This window comes from Sorex fumeus, unplaced genomic scaffold, assembly GCF_029834395.1.
Source record: "Sorex fumeus unplaced genomic scaffold, SorFum_2.1 ptg000003l, whole genome shotgun sequence".
Classification (NCBI taxonomy): domain Eukaryota; kingdom Metazoa; phylum Chordata; class Mammalia; order Eulipotyphla; family Soricidae; genus Sorex; species Sorex fumeus.
The window spans coordinates 48,964,747-48,984,433 of record NW_026606060.1 but is presented as its reverse complement, the minus strand read 5'-3'; the positions used below and the strand labels follow the sequence as shown (position 1 = coordinate 48,984,433).

General features: G+C 46.2%; 1 protein-coding gene across 3 annotated transcripts in view; it reads right to left on the bottom strand.

The window, feature by feature from the left end:
• Positions 1-6,236, bottom strand: part of CHPT1 (choline phosphotransferase 1) — a 33,412-nt gene extending 27,176 nt beyond the window's left edge. For all 3 annotated transcript variants that reach the window (XR_008792482.1, XR_008792483.1, XM_056114199.1), the window contains exon 1: positions 5,952-6,236. Coding sequence is in view for 1 of the 3 variants with exons in the window: in XM_056114199.1 (XP_055970174.1) it covers positions 5,952-6,224 (273 nt within the window). In the remaining 2 variants the exon portion in view is untranslated. The remainder of the gene's footprint in view (positions 1-5,951) is intronic.
• Positions 6,237-19,687: the final 13,451 nt, after the last annotated feature.

Genomic DNA, 19,687 nt, shown 5'->3' with positions numbered 1-19,687 from the left:
GCCCAATGGCATCTGCTCGTTCTAGGAATATGCAGAGCCTCAAACCAATCATTCAGGGTCTTGACGAAGAAGTCTGACCATCCTGTAGGTGGGTGTCCATGCGATCTTTTGACGTCCCGTGGAATCCAGTCAGTAATGGCTCTAGTCCAGCAGTCGTCTCTAAACCTCATTACGTGTCCAGCCCATCTGATTTTTGATGCATTGGCAAATGAGACAGCGTCCCTGATTCTTGAGCGTTGACTGAGATTGGAACTCCGGATTCTATCTCTCATTTGAGTGAAGCGTGATACTCCAAGCATAGCTCTTTCAATTCCTCTTTGAGAGACTCGAATAGCATTCTCTTGCTGTTTTCGTAGGGCCCAGGTCTCTGAGGCATATGTTAATGCAGGAATAACAGTGGAATCGAAGAGATGTGCTCGGAGCTGGAGTTTCTTTGTCCTTTTAGTTATTTCTTCAATGCTCTTGAAGGCATTTCAAGCTGCTCTCTTCCTCCTGCGTAACTCAGGTGCCAGGTCATTCATCATGTTGATTTCTCGACCTAGGTATATATAACTGTTGCATTTGAAGATGGTGTATATATGTATATATAAAATGTATATATAAAATATGTATATATTTTAAATATGTATATATAAAATCTCAAATATGTATATATAAAACAATAACTACATTAAATATATAAATATATAGCTACACATATATAAACATATGCATATACATATGCATATATATAGAAAGAGAAAAAGCAAGTCCCATTATGGCCTCAAATTATACATATATGTATATTTGTATATGTATGGATACACACATACATATGTATATGTATATATATTTATACTATATACGTGTGTGTGTGTGTGTCCAGTTTGGGGCCATACCCAGCAGTGCTCAGGGCTTAGTCCTAATTCTATGCTTTGTGCTCTGTGATCACTCTTGGTAAGGCCTGGGGGAACCACCTACAGTGTCAGAGGATCAAACCTGGGTCTGCTTCATGCAAGGCACCCTCTATACAATCTCTCCAGACTAACACAATATTTTTATTGTAAAAATATGTTTGTTCAGTTACTTGAGTGGCTATTTCTATAGCAAACATGATTTAATAAATAGATTTAAAAATTTTAGACTTTAAATTTAACATATGTAGATGCATTTGTATTTATTTGTATTTTCAACTAGGGTAAAACATTTCAAAAGAGCATCTCATAAAACGCATATTCTGGGGAAAGGGCATTTCAGATAGAGAAGGAAGCACCAAATAAAGGGTGTTTGGAGGATCCTCCCTGGAGGGGAGATGCATGTTGAAAGTAGACTATGACTGGACTGAACATGTTTGCCACTCAATGCCTCTTTTGCTGATCACAACACCCAAAAGGAGAGAGAGAACAAAGGGGAATGCCCTGCCACAGTGGCAGGGGGGGACGGGGGTGGTGGGGGGAGGGATATTATCCTGGTGGTGGAAGATGGGCACTGGTGGAGGGATGGGTGTTTGAGCATGGTGTGACCGAGATCCAAGCACAAAAATTTGTAAATCTACAACTGTACCTCATGGTGTTTCACTAAAAAATAAATAAATAAATAAATAAAAAAAAAAGAAAGTAGACTATGGACTGAACATGTTTGCCACTCAATGCCTCTTTTGCAGACCACAACACCCAAAAGGAAAGAGAGAACAAAAGGGAATGCCCTGCCACAGAGGCAGGGTGGGATGGGGGGGATGGGGGTGGGAGGGATATTATCCATGGTGGTGGAAAATGGGCACTAGTGGAGGGATAGGTATTTGATCATTGTATAATTGAAACCCAAGCACAAAAATTTGTAAATCTACAACTGTACCTCATGGTGTTTCACTAATAAAAAAAAATAAAGTGTAATTTCAAAGAAAGAACACAAATTTCAAAAATATTGGACCAGAAAATATTATGTTTGTTAAAGTTTGTTTGTTTATTAATTGTTAAGTGATATTAAACAATTTATAAAGCATAAAAGTAAAAAAACAAATGCATATTCTCTGAGAAGTCAGACAATATGATACACAAATGGGAACAATAAGCTGTCTTAAAATATGAAATGATACACTGAAACTTTTTTTTTATTTAACAAAATTTGTCACTTCAACATCAATACAACCATACTTATAAACTACAGAGTCATTTAACTGGGATGGGAAGAGTTAAAATTGCAGTTTTTTGTTATTTTTTTTTTTGTTTTTGCTTTTTGGGTCACATTCGCGATGCACAGGGGTTACTCCTGGCTCATGCACTCAGGAATTACTCCTGGTGTTGCTCAGGGGACCATATGGGATGCTGGGAATCGAACCCGGGTCGGCCACATGCAAGGCAAATGCCCTACCCGCTGTACTATTACTCCAGCCCCCAAATAGCAAATTCTTTATCTAATAAAGTTACTTTTTGCTTAGGGAATGTTTTCTCCTGATGCACTCTTGATCTAAATCATCCTTGTGGGAGTGCAGTGGGAACATTAGAAGCATAAACAGGTTCCCAAGCAGGTAACTAAGAGGCAAGAACTCTGAGCAACCCATTCTAAGGGCTGGGCAGAGATGAGTGGGTCAGAAATCATAAGTTACGATTCAGAAAAGAACAGAAGAATCCAGAAAGCAGAGAGATACCACAGTGGGCTGGGTGCTCGCTTTGCATGCAGCCAACCTGTGTTCAGTCCCCCTCAGGAGTGAGCCTTGAGCACAGAGCCAGGAGGAACTCCTGAGCATGGTCTTCTATGACTCCCAAACTGAAAAAAATTAATAAAACAAAATAAAAAGAAAGAACAGAAGGACCCAGGCCAACCTTTTTCCTATGTGAGAAGAGGAACAGGGAACAAGGCCACCTAAACAATTAGTAAAGTAATGTGTATGGGGAACCTAAAACAGAATGTATCTACCACAAATATTCCCAGCAACAAGGGTCCCCCGCACCAAGTCCATGTTGTGCCACGCTCCCACCTCGATGTACCTCAGTGAATTGTTACAATGCAGCCAGTCCCAAAATTCCCTTCTTTTGATTTTCTCCTCCTTGTTCCAGAGGTGTGATATGTTCCTTCAAATCTTCCTGTCCAAGGCTTTCTATAGCCCTGGTCTGGGCTGAGATTTCAGGTGATAGCTTAATTTCAGTTCCTCTAGACATTAAATAATAAAATCCCCCTTTTTTTTTTTTTGCCTAAAGGTGGTTTCAGTGTGATTAAGTGAACTCCACTGTAGCATAAAAAATATGGAGTCATTTCAAACTATAAACTTCTTGCAATACTAAACGTATAATAGATGATTACTTTCTTTATTTAAAAAAATCCAAACACTAAATATCCCTTCCTCAATTGCTGAAAATTATTAGGAATTATAGCACTTTCTTTTGAATAAATCCCTTTGCTCTGGAACGATCCTATAAAAATATTCTTGTAACACCTTCTAGGTGAAGACTGTCACTTCGCACCACTATTAGTGTTTCTTCCATGACCACAGCCAAGGCTTAAACCATCATCACCCTTATAGTCTTAGGAGAAATCCTCTGCTTCCCTCTGGAGAGATGGTCTCACCACTGTGACCTCCATCTGCAATGGCAGGATGAAAATTCTGTCTGTATGCTGTAATGATGGTTTATCTTGGCACCACTGCAAGTCCAAGGGCTGGTTGAAAGGGTGAATGCATGACTACATTTCCCACTACGTGCCATCCGCCTCTTTAAAAAAATGCTCATCGCTAATTACCTCTGCAACTTTTCTGGTGGTGAGAAAGATCTTAGAATGATCTGGGTTGATGGGACTCATGCTATCCCATCCTTTTATTTGTGCTAGGACCTAAGGTCGTGGGGGCTGACATCTTCAACTTGCTGCTGGGACAAATTGGCATCCTGGGTTTTTTTTTTGTGTGTGGGGGGTCACACCTGGCGATGCACAGGATATTCCTGGCTTTGCACTCAGGAATTACTCCTGGTGGTGCTCGGAGGACCATATGGGATGCTGGAAATTGAACCTGGCTTGGCCGTGTGCAAGGCAAACGTCCTTACCTGCTGTGCTATCACTCCAGCCCCCCCCGCTCCTTTTTAAAACAAAACAAAAAAAACAGAAAAAACCTTTTTGATCTAGATTGAATTTTGATGGGCTTCCCAAATGTTTGATTCAACAGATTCCTTGAATGAGGAACACACATTTCATGCTTGAAATTCACAAAGGCCAACTATTTTGAGTTCACTGTCCTGATCTTTTGGAATTTTCACCTTCACAATGACTGCCAAGCCTGGTGAAAGAGCCCAAAGTGATGCTCATCTGTCACTTCAGTTTCAAGACTGCCTACAGAGAGTGAGCACCGTAACTATTTATTTCCCAGTAGATGCACAGACGGGACACAGCTATTTTCCATCACACTCCTCCCTGTCAACCTCACTCACCTTCGCCCCCCACAATTATGAGGACAGTGGCATCTCATTACTTGTAGGGCAAAGGAAGAAAGCAGCGTCACTGATGGGGTAATGAAATAGTTTCCCCGGGCGTTCGAAAGTGTTCGAAAGTGCCTTCGTGGGTAGGGAACCCTTCTGCCTAACACCTCCTCACTTTTTCTCCCCCCCGGTTTTATCAAAGCACCGTGATTCACAGAGTCACTGAGAGTTGGGTTTTCGACATGCAATGTTCCAGCACCCAACCCACCACCAGCATTCCCAGTTTCCTCTCCCACCCCGCCCCGCCTGCCACCTTGAGAGGCACCTTTTCATGTTTGGTTATTGAAGTTTGGGTGTCTTGGTTTCAGTGTTGTTGTTGACTTTGGTTTGGATGTTTAGCTCTGTCATTCCTTAACAGCACCCATGTACTTTGACCCTTACACACTGCCGTGCCTCCCGCTTGCTTCTCCCGGAGGACACACATACACATACTAGTTGTTTTTCCTTCACTGCCTTCTAGGGCTGGAGCGATAGCACAGCGGGTAGGGCGTTTGCCTTGTGCACAGCCCGCTCAGCCAAGCCGTGTTTTATTCCTCTGCCCCTCTCAGAGAGCCTGGTAAGCTAGCGAGAGTATCTCGCCCAACCGGCAAAGCCTGGTAAGCTACCCATAAAGTATTTGGAGATATATATATATATATATATATATATATATATATATATTCGATATGTCAAACACAGTAACAACAAGTCTCACAATTTGTTGTGAGACGTTACTGGTGCCTGCTCGAGCAAATCGATGAACAACAGGAGGACAGTGCTACGGTGTCTTCTAGCACCAAGGGTGAGCCAGGCAGCCCTCCTTTAAACCATTGCACTTCTCAGGCGGTTCCTCTACACACCCCGGATAAGTGAGTAACACCCCAGCCCGCGTTATTTACGTTAGTTATTTCTTCTTCCTCCCGCTGACTGCAGAGAAGTCAAAGGCTCATCATAGCTATAATAAAAAGCAGTGGGCGCTGCGGGTGCACGCGTGGAGGGTGCCAAAAAATGATCATTCCCCCTCCTTTGCACGCCCGCCTTTGCCAGGAAAACAGTCAAAGCGCCTAAGAGGCAGCAGCCCTGCCAGGTGACTGATTTCTCTCTCTGTCATCGGGGCTCCCAGTCATCCTCGGGTCACCCCATCGCCCTGTGGCAAAGGAACGATTCTAAGTGTCCAGAGGGCGTCTCGGGCTTGTCCAGCGTGGAGGTGGAGGGTCGCGGGGGTGGGAGGCAGAGGCCCCGGGCCGCTCCGAGAGCTGGGGTGGACACGGGGACAGGGGCGATGACCTTGACACGCCGCGGGCGGCCCGGGGCCTGGGGTGGTGTCCAGCCCGTGCGTGCAGGCGTCTGCAGCGGCGTGGGGTGGGGTGGGGAGTGGGGGGGGGACACCGGACAGCAGTGGCCCTGTCCCGGGCCGGGCTGGGCGGCGCGGGGCGTGGGAGGGGCGTGGGGGCCGCCGGCGGGGCAGCGTCCGGGGCTGGGTGGGGTGGCCCCCGGGGGACGGTTGGCAGGGGGCGCGCGGGCCCTTACCTCCTCGGTGGCCGTGGGGCAGTAGGCGACGAGCACGAGCGTGGTGAGCAGGTTGACGAGCAGGCCCAGCAGCGTGATGGAGTTGGGGGCCAGCGAGAGCGGCACCCAGCGGAGCAGCCAGGTCCAGTAGAGCTGCAGCGGCGGCTCGAGCAGCGACACGCCCGCCGCGCGGTAGCGGTGCTCCTGCAGCCGCCGCAGCTGCGCCGCGCCCAGCGGCTCCCACAGCGCCCGGAGGCCGCGCGGCGCCGGCCTGGCCCCCGCGCCCGCCGCCATGGCCGCCTGCGGGCCCCGCCGCCGCCCGAGCCGAGGCCGAGGTCACCGCGGGCCGCCGGCGGGAGGGGCGGGGCCTGCGCGCCGCGGGGGGCGGGGGCCGCCGGGGGTCCGCGAGCGCCCGCGGCGACTCCGGGGACGCGTTCCCACGGGGGCGCCCGCTCCGCCCCGCGCCGCGCGCGGGCCCGTTGCACCTGCCGCCGCCGCCCCGGCACACCCCGCGGCCCCGCCGACTGCAGAGCGTGTGCGTGTGTGTGTTTGTGTGTGTTGCGTGTGTCACGGGACGTGGCTGTTTGCACGGGGGCCTCCAAGCACTAGTCCTGATGCTGCAAGATTGAGGCACCCCGAACCTCATTAGGGCGTGTGTGTGTGTGTGTGTGTGTGTGTGTGTGTGTGTGTGTTTGTCCGGGATGTGGCTGTTTGCATGGGGGCACCAGGCACCACTCCTGATGCTGCAGGCTTGAGACACATCAAGCCTCATTAGGGCTCCTGTGTGTGTGTGTGTGTGTGTGTGTGTGTGTGTGTGTGTGTGTGTGTGTGTGTGTGTGTCCCAGGAAGTGGCTGTTTGCACAGGGGCACCAGGCAGCAGTCCTGATGCTGCAAGATTGAGGCACCCCGAGCCTCATTAGGGCGTGTGTGTGTGTGTGTGTGTGTGTGTGTGTGTGTCCCGGGACGCGGTTGTTTCCACGGCGGAGGGAGGGAAGGGGGGCATCAGGCACGGGTCCTGATGCTGCAAGATTGAGGCACCTCAAGCCTCATTAGGAGGTGTTTGTGTGTGTGTGTGTGTGTGTGTGTGTGTGTGTGTGTGTGTATGTGAGTGCGTGTGTGTGCATGTGCATGTGTGTGTGTCCCTGGATGTGGTTGTTTGCATGGCAGTACCAGGCACCAGTCCTGATGCTGCAAGCAATATTGAGAACCCTGAGCCTCATTAGAGCGTGTGTGTGTGTGTGTGTGTGTGTCCCTGGGACGTGGTTGTTTGTATGGGGCCACCCGGCACTAGTCCTGACTTGTCATTCACACACGAGCTCCTTTTGAGAGACGCTGCAAGATTGAGGCACCCCAAGCCGAAACATCAGGGCTTGGAATCACTGTTGGATCACGGGGCTGGGGACAGAATGATTGAAATCCAGCTAACTGCCCGTTTGGGGAGCCTCTGACAACATCGGTTACAACTTTTAATATGCTCATTTCCCACCCCCGTCCCCCCTCCCCCAGAGAATCAGGGTTAAGGGTACAGGCAGCGTCCCTCCCCCACTTCCTGCTAGGCGGAGCCAGCTCGCTGCCATCCAGTGCCAGTTCACCTTTCCTCCTGAGGCACTCATTTAGGCAGGGAGCAGCTGGTTCCCCAGGAGGAGCATTGCTGAACCCCACATAAGTCAGCAGCCTGACTTTTTCTTCCTGCAGCTAATCTCCCTGCAATGCACTAACTTGCAGTCCCAGCTTAGAAACTTTTCAGACAGTTGACTATTAGCAGCTACAGCTTGTTTCACGGGACAACACCTTCAAGAGGGGTCAGCATACCACCCAGCCTACCGCCCTGTTTACATGAGCTAAGTATGGTTTATGCAACATTTAAAAATGATTATCGAGGAGTAGGGGTAGAGAATTTGCATGCTAAATAAAATGTTTTTCAGTGCTATGAATAAAATTATATTTTTTTCCTTACAGAGTGTTTATGACTGTTTTCATGTCTTCAAAGCAGAGCTCAGGGGCCACCGGTGCTACCGCCTGTGGGGCTGGGGGTGGCAGGTGGTGCTGGGGATCAAACCCAGGGTCTCATGCATGCAAGGCATGTGCTCTAGCCCTTTACCAGTACTAGGTTCATCTTTGACTGCTGTTTTAACTTTAAGAGCAGTCAGCTGAGAGAGGCTTTCTTTTTAAGTTATTGATGCAATGGATAACAAGGGGAAAAATTGTTTCAGATGAATCCATTTATTTATATGTCACGTGCTTTAGATGCACATTAAAATAAACATGAAGGGAAAGGCCCAGGGATGTAGCTGAGAAGTAGAGCATTTGCCTCGCTAGTGCTGACACCTCAGGGTTGGATCCCTGACAACACAGAACAAAAGCAAGCCATACGCTGGGAAAAGGTATTTTCTGCAAATCCACATTGTACTGTAGCCCCCGCATTATGTGACGAGCTTCTACAGATAATGAGATACAGAAAAATTATCGATTGGGGTTTGTGTAGATGCTGGTAAAATCATCCCCTCAACACAAAGTTTCCCTCTAACACAAAGTCTAGAATTGGCTGCCCACAGCTGACCCTGGCTGTTACTTTTTTCTGCTCCAGATTCCTCTTCTGATTTGCACTTACTAGATCATCTCTTGCTTCTGAATGGCTGCTGGAGTTGGAGCTATTCTATTTGCATTTCAAGCAACACAAAAAGAGAAAATGAGAAGAAAAAAGGCGACCACAACTCAGGTGAACCAGCAAAGTAGGATACTTTCCCAAAGGTCTAAAGAGGAGACTGGAGGGATAATACAGCAGGAAGGGCACTTGCCTTGCACATGGCTGACCCAGGTTCAATCCCCAGCATCTCTTTTTTTTTTATTAGTGAAGCACCATGAGATATAGTTGTAGATTTACAAATCTTTGTGTTTGGGTTTCGGTCATACAATGATCAAATACCCATCCCTTCACCAGTGCCCATTTTCCACCACCATGGATAATATCCCTCCCACCCCCATCCCCCCCATCCCACCCTGCCTCTGTGGCAGGGCATTCCCTTTTGCTCTCTCTCTCCTTTTGGGTGTTGTGGTCTGCAAAAGAGGCATTGAGTGGCAAACATGTTCAGTCCATAGTCTACTTTCAACATGCATCTCCCCTCCTGGGAGGATCCTCCAAACACCCTTTATTTGGTGCTCCCTTCTCTGTCTGAACTGCCCTTTCCCCTAGAATACCCGATGCTGGCGCGGATGTGGCGAGAAAGGGACCCTCCTTCACTGTTGGTGGGAATGCCGACTAGTTCAGCCCTTTTGGAAAACAGTATGGACGTTTCTCAAAAAATTAGAAATTGAGCTCCCATTTGACCCAGCAATACCACTCCTGGGAATATATCCCAGAGAGGCAAAAATGTGTAGTCGAAGTGACATCTGCACTTGTTTGTTCATTGCAGCACTCTTTACAATAGCCAGAAACTGGAAGAAACCTGAGTGCCCAAGAACAGATGACTGGTTAAAGAAACTTTGGTACATCTATACAATGGAGTACTATGTAGCTCTTAGAAAAGATGAAGTCATGAAATTTACATACAAATGATACAATATGGAAAGTATCATGCTAAGCGAAATGAGTCAGAAAGAGAGGGATAGACATAGAAAGATTGCATTCATCTGGGGGATATAAAGCAACAAAATATGAGATTAATACCTAAGAATAGCTGAGATCAACACCAGGAGGATTACTCCATAGCTTAGAGCCCAGCATCTCTTATGGTCACTTGAGAACCACTAGGAGTGATCCAAGGAGTAAGCCTGACAGTAGAGCCAGGAGTAAGCCCTGATGACGCTGAGGTGTGACCCAAGAAATAAACAATTGCAACAAAGAGTGTCCTAACAACACTTGTGCATCTATCCCATTGGCTTAAGGACATTAATGACATGACCCACCTAAATGCAAGAATTAGCAAGGGAGAGCAAAGGAGGACAAGCGTTTGGGAAAATAATAATGTTGCAATCTGATCAAGTGGAAGGTTCATGTACTCTGAAATACCATGATCCTGCTCCAGGAGCGTGACCTTGGGGGAAATTCTTGCACACATATCTCAGGAGATAGGCATAAGAATATTCACAGCATCTCTGTATGATAATCAAAAGCTGTAAAAATCATCAAGAAGTCCACCAATACTGAATGGAGAAATAAAATGTTTTTTTCTCTTACTTTGATATTAAATGGCAAGTTTAATTAGAGAAAAATTAACCTGTAGGCACACTTCTGTTTTTGTTGTTGTTGTTGTTTTAGGAGCCCACATTGGAGATACTTGAGCCTACTCATGGGCTAGAGCGATAGCACAGCGGTAGGGCGTTTGCCTTGCACGCAGGCAACATGGCCGACCCGAGTTCGATTCCTCCACCCCTCTCAGAGAGCCCGGCAAGCTACCGAGAGTATCTCACCCCCACGGCAGAGCCTGGCAAGCTACCCGTGACGTATTCGATATGCCAAACACAGTAATAACAAAGTCTCCAATGGAGGCGTTACTGGGCCCGCTCGAGCAAATCGATGATCAACGGGAGGGCCTTTACCTTTACCTTACCTTACTCATGTTCAATATTCAGGGACCATTTCCATTGTCCTGAGCTAGGAAGCAACCCCCACCCCACACTCCTGAGCCTGGCCTAGCTCCTGAGCACTGCCTGGTGTGACCCACAAATAAACAAACAAAACACAGGAGCAGACATGCAAGATGCTACAATAGATTGATGTAAACCTTTGCTCTCCTCTTTAGAAAAACATCATTTCTGGGACAAGACGAGAAAACAAAATTTCATCATCGCATCCCTGAGATGTTGTAATTATGCCTTTTTATCTGAAGTTGTGAAACTTAAGGTTCAAGAAACTAATTTCCCTCAGACACAGATCTTAGCACTGTGTTGTTTTTGAATCCCGCTCTTATATTTATTTGCTTTTCTGACCCCACATTGTACTGCTTTAAAATGTTTTCCATCCTAGGATTTGGAGAGCCCTTGATAGAATGCCCTTCCCTCCAAATTTCCTTTCCCAGCAACCTAAAATCTCACAAGGGTTAGGGTTTTTAAGAACAGACCAGGTCAAGGTATCCCACTAGCTGTGGTTGCTGTCAGGAATCTCTTGGGGTGGGGGTTACTTTATTCTGAATGTTTCCTTTGAGCAGTTGAGAAAATAGGAGCCCAAATAAATAGCTAGTGAAAAAGAGGGTGGAGGACTCTCTCCATCAGTGCTCCATGAACACACGATCACTTGGGGCAAACTAGGAGACTGACAGGGACTAAAGTGGGGGCTTCATTCCTGACAAGCACCCTGGAGAGAAGGAGTGAAGGAACAGACAGGCAATTAGTCTCAGAATCTTGTGACTGGAGAAAGCCTTGGGGGCCCTGGGGCGAGTGGGTGGGACAGAGACAAGGAAAAACAATTCACGTTGAAGGATGGTGAAGACCAGATTGACTCACTTGCTTCTGCTTAAAATTGAGCAAAAGCAGAGATAGACAAACAGATGTTTAAGAACTTCTCTCTCGCCACTCCTATTCAATATGGTACTGGAAGTCCTGGCCATTGCATTTAGGTAAGAGAAAGCTATCAAGGGAATACAGATAGGAAAGGAAGAGGTCAAACTATCACTATTTGCAGACGATATGATACTATACTTAGAAAACCCTAAAGATTCTACAGAAAAGCTCGTAGAAACAATAAGTCAGTTTAGTAAAGTGGCAGGCTACAAAATCAATACCCAAAAGTCCATGGCTTTCTTATATACAAATAATGAAAGAGAAGAAATAGACATTTAAAAAAATCCTGTTCACAATAGTACCTCAGAAAATCAAGTACCTCAGAATCAGCTTAAACAAGGAGGTGAAGGACCTATACAAGGAAAATTACAAAACACTACTTCAAGAAATAAAAGAGGACACTAGGAAATGGAGACACATCCCCTGCTCATGCATAGGGAGGATTAACATCAAAATGTCAATACTGCCCAAAGCACTATACAAATTCAATGTGGTCCCTATCAGGATACCCATGACATTTTTCAAAGAAATAGACAAAACACTCCTGAAATTCATATGGAACAATAAACCCCCACGAATAGCTAAAACAATCCTTGGGAAAAAGAAGATGGGTGGCATCACCCTCCCCAACTTCAAACTGTACTACAAAGCAATAGTAATTAAGACAGCAGGGTAGTGGGCTAGAAACAGACCTACAGACCAATGGAACAGAGTTGAATATTCTGTCACAGACCCCCAAATATTTGACCACTTAATCTTTGACAAAGGAGCAAGAAATGTGAAGTGGAAGAAGGAAAGCCTCTTCAACAAGTGGTGCTGGGAAAACTGGACGGCTACCTGCAAAAAAATGAACTCTGACCTCTGTCTAATGCCAGGCGCAAGCGTCAGCTCAAAGTGGATTAAAGATCTCAATGTCAGATATGAATCCATAAGGTACATAGAGGAAAATGTAGGCTGAACTCTTCACGACATTGAAGCTAAAATCATCTTTAAGGATGAAATAGCACTGACCATGCAAGTGAAAGTAAGTATAAACAAATGGGACTACATCAAACTAAGAAGCTTCTGCACTTCAAAATAAACAGTGACAAAAGCACAGAAAGAGTCCACAGAATGGGAAAGAATATTTACCCAATACCCATCTGATAAGGGATTAATATCCAGGATATAGAAGACGCTAGTAGAATTGGACAAGAAAAAACCTCCAACCCCATCAAAAAATGGGGAGAAGAAATGAACAGAAGTTTCCTCAAAAAAAGAAGTACAAATGGCCAAAAGGCACATGAAAAAATGCTCCACATTGCTAGCCATCAGAGAGATGCAAATCAAAACAACAATGAGATGTCATCTTACACCACAGAGAGACTGGCACACATTCAAAAGAACAAAAGCAACCAGTGCTGGTGTGGATGTGGGGAAAAAGGGACACTCTTTCACTCTTGATGGGAATGCCCACTAGTCTAGCCTTTCTGGAAAACAATACAGACAGCTCTTCAAAAACTAGAAATTGAGATTCCATATGACCCCGCAATACCACTTCTGGGAATATATCCAGAGGATGCAAAAAAGCACAGTAGAAATGACATCTGTACCTATATGTGCATTGCAGCATTGTTCACAATAGCCAAAATCTGGAAACAGCCCAAGTAGCCTAGAACAGATGACTGGTTAAAGAAACTTTGGTACATCTACACAATGGAATACTATGCAACTGTCAGGAGAGATGAAGTCATGAACTTTTCTTATAAATGTATAGACATGGAGAGTATCATGCTAAGTGAAATGAGACAGGAAGAGAGGGACAGATGTAGAAGGACTGCACTCATTTGTGGAGTATAAAACAACACAACATGAGACTGACATCTAAGGACAGTAGATACATGGGACAGATAGATTGCTCCATAGCTGGAAGCCTGCCTCATGAGAAAAGGGGAGAAGGCAGGTGGAATAGAGAAGGGATCACTAAGAAAAAGATGGCTGGAGGAATCAGTTGGGATGGGAGAGGTGTGCAGAAAGTGGATAAAGGATCAAACATGGTAACCTCTCAGGGTCTGTATTGCAAACCATAATGCCCAAAAGTAGAGAGAGATTATGGGGAATTATGTCTGCCATGGAGGCAGGGGGAGGGTGGGAAAGGGAGGTATACCGGGGATATTGGTGGTGGGAAATGTGCACTGGTGGAGGGATGGGTGCTTGATCATTGTGTGATTGTAACCCAAACATGAAAGCTTGTAATTATCTCATGGTGATTCAATAAAATTTTTAAAAAGTAAAAAAAAAGCTTCTCTATCTTATGTTTCGATTTTTATTAAAACAAAATTCAATTTGAAATTCTATTTTCTGGGTTGGGAATGTCCCCAAACGGTGCTCAGGTATTCTGGGGACTCCATCAGGGATTCTCAGCCAGCAGGACAAGTGGCTCAATGTGAGAGCCCAAGAATGCAATGCTGCTTGAGGCCTGCAGTAATCGGGGGTACCTGGATCATCCCATTTGTGCTGGGGGCCTCTGGGACTATACTCCGGGGCTTTAGATATGCATCTGGTGATGCTTGGGGGACCATGTGGTGGCGGAATCAAACCTAGGTCTGCTGGTTAGGAACCTTACCTGCTGTATTATCTACCAGCCCCTACATATTTTATTTTTTACTTATACTGACATTTATTCAGTTGTCTAGCATACATTAGTATCTATAGTGTATGAGTTTTGCTTTATCTTTGGGTTTATAAGTTATACCAGGTGATGATAGGTGCCACTCCTGGTCTTGTGTTTAGGGTAGTTCCAGGCAATGCTCGAGACCATATGTGGTGGCAAGAATTGAACTGGAGTATGTAAAGCTGCATGTAAAGCAAGCACCCTACCTCTGGCACCATCTCTCCAGTTCTGCTGATGTATTGGGAATGTACTTGTTACTCTTGGGCAGGGTGTTGGTTATTGATGACATTAAGATCATCCTTCCCAGACTAGAATATCACTAGCTCCACCATCTTCTTTGTATCTCTGGGAAGAAAAAATTGTTTTGGGAACCAGAGATAGAGTACAACAGGCAAGTCACTTGCCTTCTAAAAGGTTGATCTGGGTTTGATCCTTGGCACCCACTATGGTCCTTTGAGATCCAGTAGAGATCCCTGAGTGTGGAACCAGGAGGAAGTCCTGAGCACCGCCAGATATGGCCCCAAAGCAAAACCAAGCAAGCAAACCAATAAAGCCATGTGTTTTCTATGTAAACAAACCCTTAGTATAAGGATCTAAGGACACCAAGTGAACATACGCTAAAAGGTCTTGCCCTTCCTTCTTGGTGACCAAGGAAGGTAGCAGGGGTTGGAGAGGTTGAGGAGTAGACAGATCATGCTCTGGCAAGCAGGCACTCTTTAGACTTTTGGTTCTTGGGCCACACCCAATTGTGCTCAGGGCTTATTCCTGGTTCTGTGCTCAGGTATCACTCATGGCAGGCCCAAGGGACCATATAGGGTGTTGGAGATAGAACCTGGGTCAACCATGTACAACGCAAAATGTCCTGCATACTGTGTTATCACTGAAAACCTAGGTGATTTTTCCTTTTTATTTTCCCTTTTTTTGGGGGGGTTCCACACCTGGAGATGCTCACGGGTTACTTCTGGATCTCAGGAATCACTCCTGATAGTTTCAGGGGTCTTTATCGGGTGCCGGGAATCGAACCCATGTTGGCCGTGTGCAAGGCAAAAAAAAAGTCCTACCCCTGTACTATGGCTCCAGCCTCTAAGTGCTTTTTTTTTCTTACCACTGTTGGTTTCTCTGGTCTTTGTTTAGCTCCTCGCCTGGTAAGGTTATTTCTGGCTTTCATTCTGTCTGCTGCTCTTGGCTGCCCTTTCCTCTTTACCAGGATATCCAATGTGTCTGCCTTTCCTCCCTCTGCTTTGTTGTAGCCCTTTGGTCTTGGCTTTCCCAGGACCCCTTCTTGCCATACCTCGCCATCTACTTCTTACTCTCTCCATTGAACGGCAGTGCTGCCAAAGGCTGGTTTGGAATTGGAGTCTAAGTTTTCTGGTCTGAGGACTTAGAGTAAGGGAGAGAGAGCCCGGGGTGTAACTTCTCCCTCTTGTCTCTTTGGCCAATGTTTCCTGAGCCCTCTGCGTGAGCTCTGCAGAAGTGCACAAAAATAACTCACCCCGGTGAGGCTGTCCTGATGCCCAGTGGCCTCTCCACAGCCCCGCTGGGCACCTAGCTCACAGAGAGCTATTGAATTGACGATGACCCCTCGTGGACATCTGGACATGGCCAGGGATGGCCAGCCCAGCCCAGTAGCACCCCATCCTGCAGCCTGAAGAAGTTACATGATTTGGCCCTCTTAGAGCCTGGAATTTTCCAAATGACCACATGACTTCAAACCAGCTCTGGTTTCTTTTGAAATGTGTCTCCTTTCCAACTACCCCTGGTCCCACTCGTCCAAGGGCGATTTCTTACACAGTCAACAATCATGTTTCCTGTCCCTGCCACCGCCTTGCTGGAAACCTCAGTAATTCTCTAGTTTCCTTTAAATTATTATTATTTTTTCATTAGCTTTGGCATCTTAAGCCAAGGATTTTCAATGGAAGTGTAGTAATGTCTTCAAGATGTTCTCTTGGGTTCTGAGAGTAAGAAGGTGGCAGTAGGGAAAAAAGACCCTTCTTTGTGGATGACTATATATGTCTTTTTTTTTTTTTTACATTAAAAATGTACTCCTTAGGAGACAAAGAAGAAAAGTACCTTAGAGGCATAGAGGCAGGCAGGGTAGGGGAGAGGGTGGGGGCAGGCTTTGGGGGTAGCAGGAGGGATATGGGGGATATTGATGGTGGGAAGTAGTACACTGGTGAAAGGATGGATGTTAGAACATTGTATGACTAAAACCTGATCACTAAAGCTTGATAACCATATCTCACAGTGATTTGATAATAAATAAATAAATAAATAAATAAATAAATAAATTCACTCCTTAGTTAATTAGATTCTGGGGACCACACAGGCAGTGGTCAGGGGCTATTTCTGACTTTGTGCTCAGGGATCTCTCATGGTGATACTAGGAGGCTATTTGTGGTGCTGGGGATGGAATTGAGTTTGGCTGCATGCAAGGCAAGCACTTTCCTTGACTCCTATGTCATCTTTCGGGCCCCCTATGTGTTTATCTATGAAGAACAAGAAGATGCTCCAGCCAGCCAGTGCCCACATCCACACTCCACGTGACACCTCCCACCCCCTGCATGCGGCGCTGAGGGTGTGTCTCTGGTTCTCTACTGCAGAGAGAAAATCAGTTGAGCTAGGCCAGAGATTACTGAGGCTAGTGCACTCAAGGACAGGGGGAGCGCATGGGCAACTCTGGAGGGTGCCAACAGCCTTTTCAATTTGGAGAACTGGTTGTTCCAGGAGCTTAGGGGAGGTTTCTCAAGTCCATTCTGCTATCAACATTGGGCCACAAGGGTTACATAAGTAACCACATGTGACCACCCTGAGTCTTTGACATAAGCCTGGTTGAAGAAAGGAAATCCAGCACAGAGTCCCAGTTAGGAATGACTCATTTCATTTTATTTTTAAGAATTTCTTTCTGAGTTTAGGGGCTACATCCAGCTGTGCCCAGGGTTTACTCTTGGCTCTGTGCTCAGGGATCACCCTGGTGGTGCTTGGGTGGGGACCTCTGACGTGCTGGGCTTGGTAGCCAGATTACTGCATGCAAGGAAAGTACCTTCCCTGAGCTGGACCATCTCACTGGCTCTGAAATGACTCATTTTAGAGAGTGAATGGATAAAATGGTAAAGTTTGGTTTTATTTTCTGGTGTGAATTTGGGGTTTTCTCCATGTCCCTTCTGATTGACTTATTAGTAGTCTTCAACAAAACGAAATGTTCACAGATATGGTTTAACACATCTGTATGTGGATAGAATGCACTGAGGCCACCCCAAATTTCCAGTGCAGAGAATGCCCTGAGGCTACCCCAAAATTTTCAGTGCCTTTCAGCTACCAAAAAAAATCTCTCTCCTCATTCCGCCTGCCATGAAGTTTGGTTGTATTAGTGCTGTTTCTTCTCCTATTCATAGGGAAAAAGATCAAAATAATAGTTCAAGAATTCCATTCAGAGGCTGGAACGATAGCATAGTGTAGGGCGTTTGCCTTGCACGTGTCCAACCCGGGTTCTATTCCCAGCATCCTATATGGTCTTCTGAGCACTTCCAGGAGTAATTCCTGAGTGCAGAGCCAGGAATAATCCCTGTGCATCGCTGGTGTGACCCAAAAAAACAAAACAAAAAAACAAAAACAAAAACACACACACACACACACATACACACACAGAATTCCATTCAGGGGAACTGCATTGGTGATGGAATTGGGGGGTCAGGCCTTGGGTGTGGAGAAGAGGGAAGAGGAGGGAAGCTGTTATAGAGAAGTGAGGGAGATGTTGGTAGGAGGGGACACAGGCAAAGGCATAGAGAGGAGTGGGTGACCCTGGTAGATGTGAATATTTCGAAGTTACACAGAAAGCTACAGAGACTGATAGATAGCATTGAGTCCTCGTGCCTTTACTGAGGCACCCTCATAATGAGTGCAAAGGCTAGCCTTGGAGCTTACTAGTCTTCACAGGTGACTTGGCGGAACGTCCTAGCCCATTGCTGGTCTTCCCTGTGCAACCCAGCTCCCTCCCTGCTCACCCACAAGGGGTCTCAGGCTCACATGGGCAGATGGCCCGGGCCTCCTGTACAAGCTCTCGTCACATGGCCCAACTCCTCCTAACCTCCTGGCAAGCTGGTAGTCTCAATGCCAGTGCTTGGGCCTTAGGGCACAGACCCTGATGCCTTCCTTGAGACTTGAAGCTAATCCCAGAAAGATTCAAGCTTGGGATAAAAGTGAATCTTTTGTTCAATTTTGAAAGTACACTTGAGGCAGACTATAGGGAGGAGGAGTGTGGTAAGAGTTCCCACAAGGCCCTTCCACTGTGCCCCTGGGGTGAAACATGACTGTGGGAGGCCAGAGTGGGAGTCAGAATGTAGAGACCCCTGCAACCCAAGGTTGGTGTCCAGTGGAGAACGGCTCAGTGTTCCTGCAAAGAGCATCTTTCACATTAGCTGGTGAAAAGCCAAGCTGTGCTCATGGAGGAGGCGAAAGGCTTGAGAATGGTCCAACCTGGAGTGGACCATCTGGGGCTGGACTGCAGTGAGTTCTGCAGCCCCCAGGGCAGACTGAAGACACTTTGTTCATTTTCTAGGCCCTGGGAAGATTCCTGTTGACCAAGGCTGGAAGGAGAGCCTCAACACGATGAAATTTCTCCATCTCATGAGCTCAGGGGAGCCCAGAGTCCTGCTTACCTTAACTTAGAAAGGTTGAATTACAGTGCACACCCCATTCCCTATCCTAAGATGTCCCAAACATGAACAGCTGCAAATATGTCACCTGCACCCTCCTCTCCCTTTACCTTGTTGCTATCATTCTTTTTGGGCTGAACTTGGTGCTTTATGAATTCCTTGAAGGTGTGATGGGGCTTATTCTAGGTTCCTCACTGAATTGATCATAGCACCACCTACAATTTATCTAAATTCAGGAACTCATTTGCTGACCTAAACAGAACATTTCAGAATCTAATTTTTAAAAGAGTGAGTGGTGAAGGACCTATGATCTTGATTCAGTATCTATCCAGTCTCTAGCAAAGGTGGCATTTTCCCTTATTAATTTATATAATGAAAATATTCATTAGTTGTTTTTATTGTTATTGTTGTTTTTATGTCATACCTGGAAGTGCTCACGTCTTACTCCTGACTCTATGCTCAGGGTTCACCCTTGATAAGGCTCAGAGGACCGTCAGTGGTATAGGGATTGAACCCAGGTTGGCTATGTGCAAGGAAAATGCCCTACTTACTGTATTATCTCTTTGAACCCATTTAGTTCTCTTTTAGAGGAAGTAAATTAATCAACTTGCTTGCTTGCTTGCTTGCTGGCTCTCTCCTCCCTTCCTCCCTCCCTTCTCTCTCTCTCTCTCTCTCTCTCTCTCTCTCTCTCTCTCTCTCTCTCTCTCTCTCTCTCTCCACCTACCAAACTTGATCATAACTTGGTCAAGGACTGTTAGAGTTAGGCAACAACAGCTCAGAGGCTCTGACCCTGCTACAGGCTACAGCCCCCTGACCCCCCTGCCCATGGCCCCTGCTACATATTTGTTGTTGGTCTCATATAGACAGAGAGATACAGTCCTTTTTGTTTTTATAGATGAGCCAGACTTACTTTACATAAAATATAGCCAACTGGAGTCAGGAATGGGTTACCA